Source organism: Teleopsis dalmanni, chromosome 2 (assembly GCF_002237135.1).
Source record: "Teleopsis dalmanni isolate 2A chromosome 2, ASM223713v2, whole genome shotgun sequence".
Classification (NCBI taxonomy): domain Eukaryota; kingdom Metazoa; phylum Arthropoda; class Insecta; order Diptera; family Diopsidae; genus Teleopsis; species Teleopsis dalmanni.
The window spans coordinates 139,431,630-139,445,609 of NC_051847.1; the positions used below are offsets into that span (position 1 = coordinate 139,431,630).

The window sequence follows — 13,980 nt, forward strand, 5'->3', positions numbered from 1 at the left end:
TTGTATATATAATACAGTTAAGTTTTATACAAGTCACAAAATGTACGTATCATTATTTTGCGTATCTTTTACACATAGATCTGTTCACAAACATACCTGTTGAAACACAATTGCAAATGTATCTTAGGTTGTGATCGAGCTACTGATCGTCATATACCGACAAATTATTAAAAATGACCTCAAAACGATTTATTACTGGAAAATGTTTTATTCATGGTATTCAGGGTATTCATGTATGTTCCAAACAATATATTACAATAAAAATTTGATAGAGATCTAAGTCAAAAGTATATAAGTTAACAACGTAAACATTGAAGCACTGCGGATTTACTGGTGTCAGCGGATAATATATTTTTTAATAAATATTATCATATTTATTTTAACATATTATTTAACATATCAATTGTAAAATATTAATAATGAAAAATACAATATGTAACCAATTTCCAGACACTACGTAAGCATAAGATCATATTTCTTTTTGCATTCTTATGCTGAAGTACGTGTCGAACAGAAAAATCATTACAGCGCTTCATAGGGACCTCAAAATTGATCCCATCAAAAAATACATAAAGGATGGAGCCTTGAAATTATTTGCGAAATCTGACAGACTTACTAACACCGCATTATCAAATCTCAGAATGGTTACAGGCTCCTCGGGGAGGTATGCAGATCTGAGGTCAATTATTACTTAGTCTGATGATGTGATAAATAATAATCCAGTCAAGGCGCAAAGCGGGGTTTTAAAGAAACCTCGCAGTTAATATAGAGTAAAAGTGCTCAGGTGCACTGACTCAACTTCCCTCAACATAATAATAATTAACTCAATTCGTGTAATTTTTGTACAAAGTCTTCATAGAAGACAAAAAAATTAAATAAAACAACAATTGTACAAGAACAATTGTTAACTTGTATCTGTTTATTTTCGGTATAAAATAGATAACTTTGTATTTCAAAAAAATGCAGGGTTTAAGAGTTTTACTACAATGATCTACTACAACACATTTTTCGTAAATGCGGTTATTTTTGTTTTTTAAAATATACTAACTTTTATTTCGAAAGTTTTTTTTGTGTATCTCTACACGTGTTTCGGCAAATTCGCTTTTGCCTTCATCAGGAGAATTCCTAATATTAAAACATTAATATTCGTGTTTGAGTATTTTTTTTTCAGTCAATTATTCTCTTCCTGGTTTAGATCCAAGAACCACAATTGTAAAAGAATATAACATTCTGTCAGTACAGATACACCCATCTTGAATATATATAAACAAAGCTTTATTAGTATCGCAGGTACCCTGCCAGAAAACACATTTCTGAGCTACTAACAAGGAACTTGTCGTTGAAGTCACAAATATGAATCAGTTTAATAAGTAGTAAGTTTTCTGGTGCGTCTAACTAATTTTGTCTTCATTCCATGTTCTTCCAAAGAGGCTTAGCTTTCATCATCTAATTTCACAAAAAGGCTTTAAGTCACATTATTGTTTTACTGAACTCTGTAAGTAATTTCCTAATAAATTTCAATAAGCATAAAGTCTTGATGCTGCTTAAATATTTGTATCATATGAATACAGATACATGTGGTATAGAGTTACCTGAATTGGCTAAGTTTAATATTTTTTGCACTGCCATGTAATTGAAACAACCTAATTCCTGCACTAACCTTAATTAAAGTACCCAGCTAAAATGCTATAATTGACTATAATTAAAATTATAATGTAATTATAATGTAATGTAATTTAATCATAATTATAAATACTTAATTCTATAACATATGAAAAGCAAATCATAGGATGCGTTTCTTTATTTTTTGAAAGTTCATAAAATTAATCTCCACATTTTAAAATTATTTTTATAAAATATGTTAGTTTTTTTACGAGTTTCAAAATTTATCATCTTGTGCTTTCGTAACATAAACGTTCTCTAAATTGTTGTTAATAGATAGAGAATATTTTTTGAAAAAATTTGCCAAATTTATGTGTAAATATTTAATTGAAATAAGTTCACATCGTAAGAATAGGTTCGGCCAAATCATGATGAATAGGAGTTTTACTGAGAATAGTACAACAAGTGCCACTACAAGCGCTGATAGTGAATCAGATAATGAATTCTTTAGAATAAAGCAGTCAGCATACAATCATTTTAAAACGTATGATGCCGATGATGAAGATTCACAGAGCGAAAATAGTGATATAACACAGTTTAAAGAATATAAAATTGAGCAGACATCATATTTCTATGAAAATAAAAATGTATATGTAGATGAAAGTTTAGATAAAATAGGTGGGAAAGATATTCATAAAATAAATTATATTAAAAGTAGACGAAAACATAAAAATCACCAAAAATTAACGATTCAGCTATACAACAATCACAGATCCCACAAGAACAACGTATACAGAACTCGAAATGTTGAAAACGCTTTTGACCATAATTACAGAAACGAAACGGAACTAAATTTACGATACGGACATAGAAAAGATTATAGACAACAACATCGTAATGGCTCATTTGAACAGTTATATCGAAATCGAACATTATACAAACGTCAAATACTTGAAACCAGCTATGACTTTCCTAATAACAATTCAGTGTTACTTAGCTTACAAGAAATCAACGATCGGAAAAGTTTAAGAGTAGAGAATAGTAGATATCGGACTGATTGTTATCACGAAGAGAAACCTGAACAGTCTGATGAAAGTCGAAGATTACACAAACGAAAAGTTTATAAGAGTAACTCTTCTTTTGATAATACAAATTCGAATGAAACGAATTTGGAAGAATTAATGGAACATAGTCGTCATAAAATTAAAAATAAGATTAAGAAAAAAAGACAACAAAATCATATGACAAAACTACTTTTCTTTAATCAGCGAAAAAATAGTCATATACCGAAAGATAACGAGAATATAGATGACTATGATAAACTCTCAAGTAAAAGTTCAGAAGAAAGTAGCGAAAATAATCATTTAATAGAAACTGATGGTTTTTGTCTTGAACGATTTAGTAAAAATATAGGACCGGTTTTTAAAGAAGCAGATAAGAGAAATTTCGGTACTAGAGTGTTACAGAAAAGAGTTTTAAAATCAGATACACTTGGGAAACAATTAAAAAATTTGAATAATACCATGTTACATGTAGAATCTCTAGTACAATCGATAACTGTAGCAACTTATGACAATGTCCATCTACTTAACAATATTGCGACAAGAAATAACATCAATTATTAAATTTAATCTTATAGGTAATGATTTCAATCATGATAAATGAAGATACAATCGAATAAATAATATATCACCGAGGTGTGTTCTAATGATGATTGGCGTTCTTCGGTATCTTTGAAATAAGTGCCCATTATTGCTATTTTACATTATGGTAAGTTTTTAAATTAAAAAAAATATTATTTATGATTTCATATGAATTTTAATTTAAATCCATTTTAATTTAATACAGAATGTATTGCAATTTATAGAAACATATTTAAATAACTAAAATTATAACGTAGTGACTTTAGAGGATTCATTAAGAAATTTTAGGTAATAATGAAATTTGATTATTCAAAATTAATGTAAAAACTTTTAAGAAATAAAATAAATAAATAAATTGATAAATTTAAATAAATTACTAATACAAACTAAAATTGACAATATACATTGCATTTTTATTTTTGAAATATTAATAATTATATAAATATCAAGGATATGCGAACGAAGGAAGCCAGTCACATAATAATCATTTTCATACATTGTGAGTGTGAAATGAAGTAATAAATGCATTTGCAATGAAAGGCACATGGGAATTTATGTGCATGAATCCTTATGTGTAGAAGTTTACAGTTAAGAGTCCTTACACACGATTATACATACAAATGCACACATAAACACATTAAAAATCATTTAAGTCAAACTATTGCTATTAGTGCAGTGTAAGCGTGACGATGCACTCGAAGGAGTAAAAGTGTTAAAAGTTAAAAAACACAGACAAATGCTTCCATTAGAATGTCACTTACAGTCTGGCAGTGGTAGGTTGGAACAATGTATCTACGAGATACATTGATGGATTTTACTGCCGAAAGGAAATTAAGCTAATGAAAGTGACAATTGTTGTTTATTAAGTGTGACAATGAGTGCACACAACAAAGTGAAAATGTTAAGGTGCATACCGCACTGCAAGACAATGTAATGAAGTACTGCGTGCCTTCAAGTTGCAAGAGTTTTGGTCAGTGACAAATGCGGCATAGAAATGTAGTTGCGATAGCATCGATAATGAAGTTGATGCTTATCATGTTAGTGGTAAGTTGTTAATTATGTATGAAAACATTATTTGATTAAATTAAAAAATCTATTATGAATGAATTACACTGTTGCTTGTCTTTATGTATTTTGTACTATGTTTCAAAATAATTAAAATAAATTTTAATTAAGTTTTTAATTTATATTTCAGTTTTTAATTAAAAATATATTTTTATTAGATTTTTGGTTAGAAAAGTCCTTTTTGAGGTTGTCATGTTGAAGTTGACAAGTTTGCTCTGATGAATAGAAAATTACAGATAACTACTTTATTATAAACTAACTATCGTTCTATGACATTTGGGCAGTAGAATATTTATATTATTTTTGTATCCAAGAAACTTAATCAAAACAGTAAGTATTTTTAGAAAATTTAATTAAAATTGTTATGTTCTATGACATTAAATGTTTATTTGAATAGAAAAGGATGTAATAGAATGGAAATATTAAATCTAAAAATTTAATTTTTAATCATATAAGCTTTTTGGCTGATATTTAGCTGTTTATGATATTGATAAATATCTATCATCAATCATTGGTAGTTTTTTTATTGGTTTAATTCTCTTGTATTATTTAATAATTTAATTGGTCATTATGACCGTTTATTGGTTTTAACAGTATTAAGCATTTTCTATACGCTAGTTACCTATGAGCTTTGTATTATGGCGTCAATCTGAAACCTCAATAAACTGTTTTCAATCTTTTCACCTAAAAGTAGATTTGGGCGAATTCAAACAGAGAAATGCTTTAATAGTAAATAGTAAATAAATAAATCTAGATCACTTAAAACCTTTATTTAAATTAATGAAATTTGATTTTGCATTTCAAATGCCTCGATTAATCGAATTTCGACTGAACTTATGGCTAAGGCAAAGTATGATTGAAAGTTTCTCTTATCCGTATTTACATGATTTGGTACATTTTGTTACACGATTGGTATTACCCAACATCTATTTTCTAGGAAAAATGAATTTGTTAATGAAAGGAAAGCTTTTTGTAGATGTCATAGCGATTAAAAAGTGCTATACTGATAACATGATATGTAAACTATATAAAAAACGTAATAACATCGCAACTATTTGCCCAAATGTTAAGAAATCTAGATAGTACATTACATGAACTGTGCTTCAAATGGAATTACCTTCTGCTGAAAAAGTACTCGGATTTTGTAAATAAAAACACACAAATTTGTTCCAAATTTATTTTATCTCCTTCAAAATATGCTCCTTCTGAAGCGATACACATATGCCAACGCTTAACCCAATCTTCCATACACTTTTCGTAGGCCCGTGAAGGCATGGCTTTTAGTTCCATCAGCGAATTCTCTTTTACCAATTCAATGGACTCAAAACGCTTACCACGAAGGGGCAATTTGAGTTTCGGGAACAGAAAAAAGTCGCACGGATCCAGATCTGACGAATATGGTGCCTGTGCAATGACAGTATTGCTGTGTTTGGTCAAAAAATCGCGTACAACAAGAATTTTCCATAATAAAAATCGCTAAATGCACTTGAGATAGTCTCACATTAACTGCTGCTGTAAACAAACTAATTGACTAATAGATGGCACTCAAATTTGTACCATATGTCAAGAAAGGGTGTACCAACATAACATAAATTTTTGAAAACGGTCCATTACTTAAGGAGTAGTAAACAAACAACAATAATCCGGATACTTTTTGAGCATAAGGTACATCGCTTCCATTTGTACATAAATAGTTAACGATTATTTTATCAACATATTCTTATAGATGTGATCACTATTCATATATATTTTCAAAACATTCAGATTTTCTTTGGAATGCACTTGGACAACAAAGTACTGGATACAGAGGTTTTCGACTTTTGCAGTTGCATTTTGAAGTCTGCGACTTCGTAAATTAAAATTGAAAAAAAAAAAATAAAATTCAGTGACCATTGTTAGCTTATATAAAATAAGATTGGTAGGACAAACTATAGTCAAAATAGATTAGGGTAATATATATAAAAGGATCTAGTCATCATATTTCTAAACCCAAAAGATAAATTAAATTTGGTATTGCTCCTCTTAGCAATGAAATTGCCACCATGTTGGGTTGCACTTATATAAAGTCATAAAAGGACTGTAATAAATATCTGTGTGAAGAAATACATTTTTTTTTGGGATTAATTGTTATTTTTTTTCGACACTTGGAAAAGTACGTAACAATCTCATAGTTGAATTTGTCTTTAAAGAACCTAACAGAAACAGCACCAACTTAGCAGTAGAATAGCAGTAGAAATAACTGTTGCAAACAGCCATATCAATGTTACTAATACATTTTTATGTTTGAAGGTAAAATAAAAAAAAAATTACTGAGCTTTAAAAAATTGCATTGTGGTTAAGCCTGGCTGGTGCAATACCCACCAACAGTGGCAGTGAAGCTCACATATATGCCATTGCGGCAATTATCAGACTTGAATGCTTTACGAGTGCATAAGGTGTGATATGGCAGAGTTGACACATAGTCAGGAGCTGGCTGCTGCTGGTGCTGTTGCTGGTGTTGTCGAGCTGCTGAACACGTCAAGTGCTTAAGAACCCTAAAAAATGATGGCGGATTTTTATTTTTTTTTCATGCTGTTACCTTCACTGTTGCCACCGCTGTTGTAAGTGCGGTTGCAAACTTTTCGCTATTTTCACTTCCTAGGATATTTCACAACCTTTATTTTTTGTTTTTGATTTCACTTTAATTTTTACTTATGGTTTCATTTTTTTTATATTTTAATGAAGATTTTTTGTACTGCACATATGCTGTGAAATTCCTTTCTTTATAATATAAATTACATATGAAAGTTGAGTATGCTCTATGCTGTTCCTCCCAAAGGAGTTCGCAACATATTTGAAAAAATGAAAGATTTTTTCTCAACGATATGAAATAATTTTTCAAGCGTGAAATTCATGACAGAATTGTGAAGAAGCGTATTCACTTGTCTGAGGATTTTGTGGTACAGTAAAACTCTTTAAAATTCTTTACTTCACCTTACCTTCGATGATGTGCTGGGTTTTTGGTGTGAGGCATAGGTGTACATATTTATGTATAAATGTGTTGTTTATGTTATATCCTACAATTTTTTGAGGTCATAGACAACTGCAAGGTTTCCAACAGTTATTAAAAAAACGAATTTAAAAAGTTTTTAAATTAAATTCAAATACATACTTGTATGAAAGGTAAATATTCCGAAACGATCCTACCTTGTACTGAACATTGATCTAAAATTTTTCTATTATGCAGGAATGGAAAACAAGAAGTCGGTTTTCTTTAAATTGATTTAAGGTTTAGAAGACTAAAACTAATTTTAAAGTTTTAAATTAACTTAATAATAATGTTATTTTTTAGTTTCTAATTTACCAGATGTTTTGATACTGTCATAAGTAAGTGTTACATCTATATTAGGCATAGCATAACATCATTGCTATATTTAGTAAAATTTTATTGTTTTTCTTTCATTAAGTTAATGCATAATATATTAAAAACTTGTGTTAAATGCTGTATATAGGAAACAGCATAGGCTTAACTGATGGTGGTAAAGATTACAGGAGCTTTTTGAAGTTTCATGACCGTATAGGTTATAGAAGATCTTCAAATTATTTGATACTACTATGAATCGCTTCTTATTTTGACAACTTTCGGATACAACATATCATCAATTATTATTAAAAACAGCGTTACCCTATACCCAGATGACTCTGATAGTAATCGATTATGTTGTATACGGCAGTCATATTCATCATATTATCATTGATGATCGATATGATTTTTTTGGACCATTATTCTTTTGTAGTACTTCTCATACTTATTTGTTCATAAAGTTGTCGAATGCAATAATGTAGTCAACAAAAGCCAGCTAAAACCTGCCATGAAAGTGTAATACGAATTCGTTCGGAATTCAGATTCTTACTTAATATGAAATCCAGTTTTTTAGTACATCAGTAAAACAAGATAAGCAAACAATATCGAGATAATTTTTTTGGCATTATTTTTTTTTCGTAGAATTTAACTTTATTTTAAACTTTGTTCCTTATAAGACTATCGAATGCAGTGGTCTAGTCTACGAAAATCAGTAGGCCATGCTTTGTTCGTTCGGAACTCATATATTCAGTTTCTTAAAAATAAACTAGCTTTGTGGATGTTCGAACTGAGAGTGTTGGAAGAAATCTTTGTTGGAACTGAGAGTGGTGTTATGCGCCAATAGCTTTTGCTGAGTTTTAAATTCTTTATTTTGATGCCTCAATTAAAACAAATTATCAAATGCTAGAGGTCTGATGTCTCTAACTTGTATCGCTTAGAACCTGGGGCACATAGCATCTTAATGTGTTTTATTCCACCAACTCACCTATCTGCATATAAATTATAAGTCTTTTTTGTGTGAAACATCCAACTATATGTTGTACAACCATCAGTGTACCAGTTAACAACAAATTCAAGTTTGTTGACGTTCTGTTTTAATTTTTATAAAACTTATTCCATAAACGCAAACCAAAAGTTTCCATCATGCGTAAAGGATTCATACACTTGTATGGCGTGCACTGAACAAAATGCGTAACAGATTTTTCGACTACGCGGGTAGAACATCCTTATGGACAAAAAGCACTGCAGCAACCAAATTTTGTTGCAAGTTTTTTCTTTTGAAAGAGGAAAATAAAATAAATTGGAGTACGCGTAAAATGCAAAGGTGCACTTTTGCTTGGAATGAAACTTTTGTTCCAATTTTGTATACAAATTTTTATATTTTTAATGAGACTCTGTCAACAATTTTTTGAGCGTAAATTTTAAATTTCCTTAATTTTTAAGCTGCTTCCAAAGAAAGAGTAGTTTCAAGGGGTTTACTGAGGGTGTAATAAAGTCTTGATGAAAAATTATAAAACCACGTATCACATCATCCTTAGTTAATATGCAGAAATGACGTATTATTTTTGGAACTCAACTTTAATTTATTTACTATTTATTGCTTCAATTTATATCAGTTCGTTACTGCTCTATATTAAAAAAAAAAAATTCAAGTGTAATTAAAAACTTAAGCTATCATAAAAAAATCCGTAAAAAATCAAGGCAATAAAACAACTTTGAAATTTCCTAAATATGCAATTTCATTGCTTTTCTAAATGAGCTCTGCTCCCTTCGCATTTAATAAACTTTAATTTTATTTTGTTTTTCCTCCGCGAAGTTTGTTAAATGCCATTTTTAGCAGATTTTAATGCAGAATTTTTTGCTTGATTTGGCATTTATTTTGTTTTGGTTTTTTGGGATGGGTTGGGTTGGGTTGGGTTGGGTTTAAATTGGGAAACAAAAATTAGTGGAAAGTTACTCATATTTAGTCAACTAAATTATGCAAAGGAAGCCTTCCGGCTTTGATACTAGATTGCTTGCATTCGTTACCCGAGTTTAATATTTTAATTTATTCATTTTTATTTTATTTTATTTGATTTTATGGTTTAATTTTATTTAATTTAATTTTTTGTGTGGGTGCAAAAGTTTGTTTATCGGCGAGTGAAACAGCCAGTTGGTAACCAACTAAAGGCATTATTTTAACTTTGGTAAAATTTTGTCCTTTTTTATAAATTTGGGCTTCCACATCTTCTTCTAATTGGTGGTAATGGTTTGCAGGTATATATTTGGTATAAAAATAATTAATGAATTGATCCTTAATTAAGAGCAGAGCAGGCGTAGGCACTTATATTAAAAACGGTAAAAAATTAAGTAAGTCAAAAAGTTTTTAAAGGTATAAATTTATACGAGAATTTTTTATAAAATCGTGAACACATAAAACTTTTGATTGCTATTTTAAAATTGACTTTTAAGATAAAAATTTTAAATGAAAATACTGTGTGCTGTCGATAATATAGATATTCAATATTTAATACATTGTGGAAATGTGGGCTTTTCGTTACTATATCTATATTCCAGACAAGATGAAACAATCTTACCTAGAAATTTTTAGTTTTTGTTTTCATTTAATTTTCATAATAATTCATTGATTATTTATAATTATTATAATGATTATTTATTTTATATATATATGAACGATTTATTTAAATCTTTTACTTGCTTTGGTTATTAATATTCGAGACTTAAGTAAGCGATATGTTTTTTTGCAAGTTTGCCTCTCACATTACTTAGTTATTAATATAGTTTGTACATACTTTAGTATGTACAGTATAGTTTGTTTACTTTAGTAAGTAAGATAGATACATAGATAGATATCCAAGCGACACAACGAATTTGTTATTTAATCAAATAATATATATATGATAGTTTATTACATTATAAATAAAAACTCTGTCAGTGATCCATATAACATTTTAAATAAATTTGTTCAGAATATAAAGAGCTTACTGTAATAAGAAAAGGAATGATAAAAATACTTTCACACTATAAACAATATAAATAAAGGGTTCAATTGTCACCTCAGTGTGCTAACTTTTGCATTGGAAACGAAATAAGAGTTTCGATCCAGATTACAAAATTCTCGGAATTAATAAATAAAATACAGAATATAATAAAATAATTAAAATGTATATTTTCGTCTTCAAAGAAGGCCTCATAGAAAACATTTGTAAAACTATATTTCATCAGCGTTTAAATATGATATGCCAACACCATCTCGTTACAAAAAACTGAGGATACTCTTCAATATCAATCAATAAATAATCTGCACAGACTTATAGCCAGGGGAAGTGCTTAAGACGCTGAGACATTCATCCTCGGAATAAATATTTCATCTTCGGAACTGTATTTATATATGTGCACATTTATTAGTAGTGTGTCGTAGGTGTCTAATAGGACAATTATTTTTTTTTAGTGATCAGAATTTGACCTGATACCTGATACCCCGAATTAATACAAATAAATTTAGTTCGAGTGTTAATTGGGAGTGTTTTAGATACTGTTTCAGATGAATTAAAGTATCCACAACCACTGAATAGAGAATGTTAACGTAAGAAAATTTGTTCTCCTTTCAGTTGTTTTGCAATGTTAAGCTATTAAGAAATAATTTGATAGAAACCCTTTGGGTATTAAAACAATTGAACTATAATACAAATATTTAAATCCAATAAGAGACAAAAGGCATTTCTTAGATATGTAATTGTTATGCTCTCAGGAAAAATACAAAATTTCATCATTGCATTTTAGGCTAGGTACAATGAATATTCAACAATGACCTCCAGATACGTCCTCAATGACAAAACATCATGGCACTGAAATATTTTAAATATTGCTCCAACTATGATTGAACACGTACTAATAAAGTAAGTGTCCAAAAGGAGACAGGACAAATGCGAACCAAGTTTTAGTTTGTTATCTCTGCATATGGAAAATAAAATTTTCATTTTTGAGAAGCCTCAAGATTTGACAGAGTTATCAAGAATTAACATTGTGGTTAACTGATGGAGTATGTAAGTTAAAAAAAAAAGGTTAGGAATTCAAATGGTATAAGGTTATGAAAGCTAATTTAAAAAAGTGTGATGTGTTGAAATGGGTGCCCAGTGTGTCATTTGAACGAAATTTTATATGAGTTAATATTAAACGTTAATTGTTTAAGATTTGTCTGTAAGATAAAATAAACAAAATTACTTAGTATAAAAAACATATTTTTTAGTTGCAAATATGTCCCCTCAAAAAAGTATTAGCTAATACTCTTTTATGTTGTAAATTAAGAAGTTAAATGGTTTCTATTATAGCAATAATTTAATATTAATTATAACTATTATAAAAGACATTTATATATTTGGCAGTCAGTGAAAACTGTATTATATTTACCGTAAAAAGTTTTATACAATAACCTCTACAAAATAAAGATATTGATAAACTAAATTGTGTGCCTTGGTGTGGCTCAATATTATTATTGTTAAGGTATGTGTCACTACGACCGTTGGGTCTATTTAAACCCTTTCTGGGTTTAAAGTAGGTCTCGAAGCCTTGTTGAGTCAATAAAAAGTAGTAAAGATCCTTCTTTAGAGGGTTAATTTGCCTCTTCCATAACGGTATGCATTCTCAGGAGTCTATTTTGTATGTGCATTAGCGCAGGACATTCTAACAGCACATGTGTGGCTGACTTCACATTCCCTTCAAATAATCTACAGTTTGCATTCGTATGTACACCCAGTGTCATAGGTGGCATTTTAGTTTACAGTGTCCTGTTAGGATTTTTGTAATAATTCTAAGTTTTTCTCTTGATAGGTTCATACACTGTTAATTATGTTAAATTATGTTAATCCTGGTATATTATCCCAGTAATCCTTTTTGTTCTGGTTCTCCTTTATTTTTATGAAGAATTTTTATTATTCATTTATTATTAAATGAGTGATCTGACACCAATAGCTTAAATTATTCAGTTAAAGTTGCCCAGAATCTGCAAGTACAAGGGCAGTTCAGTTCACTCTTTGAAAAGGAATACTTAAGAGGTCTGCTTCTTTTAATAATATTATATATTAAATTTAAAATGGATTATATCCATTTATAATCTAAATAACTGTGAATTTTTGTGTTAATAAAACTATTTTTAATTATTTAAACATTTTCTAAAATTAATAAAAATAAAAATATATGGTTTACATTATATTATGATATCTAACCATTTATGCGCAAGGATACCACCTAAACATATAGGTTCTTATATCCTTTATATCTTTTAGTAAACTGTAACTTAAGTCAACATTTTTTTATTTTCATTACAATTGCGAAGTTCATTTGGAAATTTTATTCCTTTTTCATATCTGTCTGTTTGTAGATATAAGACACTACTTTTTCGACGTTGGTAAGTGTGTGAGGTGTACGAATTTCTGCACTGCAAATGGTTTTCCGGTTAGTCCTTATTTGTTGCCTGTTGCAATGCTATTTGTAAATTTATTGCTTTTTTGAGTAATTTTTTTTATTTGGTTTATTCTAAAAGTATTTCAATTTAAGTTATTTGCTTGGAAAGCTGGCTTCCTCCTTTTAGTTGGAAAACTTTTTATGCTATGAATTTGTTGCTGTGTAATGATGTAATGTTTTGCTTAAATATTGGCTAAGTTCTAAACAGATAGAATATTGATTGATATTTTATGTCAAAAAGTTTTTACATTTTATTGCAAGCGAACAGGAAAACGTTTTTTAATGTATAAATCGAAAGTCAATGCTCTAGGTATTGATTATTATAACATAAATAAACACTTAAAACAACCAAATTATTCAATATCATAATATAATGAAAGATTCAACTCAGCTAAATTGAAATAAACAAAGCTTTCATGTTGTTTTTGGTCCTTAATTGAATTCTTCAATATGTCAATTGATTTTGATTTATTATGGGATTAATTACTATATATATTTCATGCATACCTTCCTTTATGTATTTTTCTGAATTTATAGGGTGAAACTAACACTAACAGCTGCCATGTCACAAAAAATGAAATTTCATCATATAACCTTAACAAGCTCTTAAAATTTTTTAAAATGAATCAAGCTCCATCTGAGATCATAAATTGTACTAATGGATTTCGTCTTCATGGTCGTGTTAGAAATAAAAAGTATTAAAGTTTGCTAATACCTTAGGGGTTTTCCAAACTTCTAAATTTTTAAACTTGACCACCTTATTTTTTGCTGAGTATACTCTGCTTTGTAATGTAGAGATTAATGCACTATATTTATACACAATGCAAAGAATGTTGCTTGAATACTCGGACAATATATACATTA

General features: G+C 29.0%; 1 protein-coding gene across 1 annotated transcript; it reads left to right on the top strand.

Moving 5' to 3' along the window:
• Window positions 1–1,863: 1,863 nt before the first annotated feature.
• Window positions 1,864–3,538, top strand: LOC119686217 (reticulocyte-binding protein PFD0110w-like). Its single transcript, XM_038100731.1, has 2 exons — window positions 1,864–3,372; window positions 3,451–3,538. Exon 1 carries the CDS (start codon window positions 1,974–1,976, stop codon window positions 3,225–3,227), a length of 1,254 nt encoding a protein of 417 aa, XP_037956659.1. The 5' UTR covers window positions 1,864–1,973; the 3' UTR covers window positions 3,228–3,372; window positions 3,451–3,538.
• The last annotated feature ends 10,442 nt before the right edge of the window (window positions 3,539–13,980 follow it).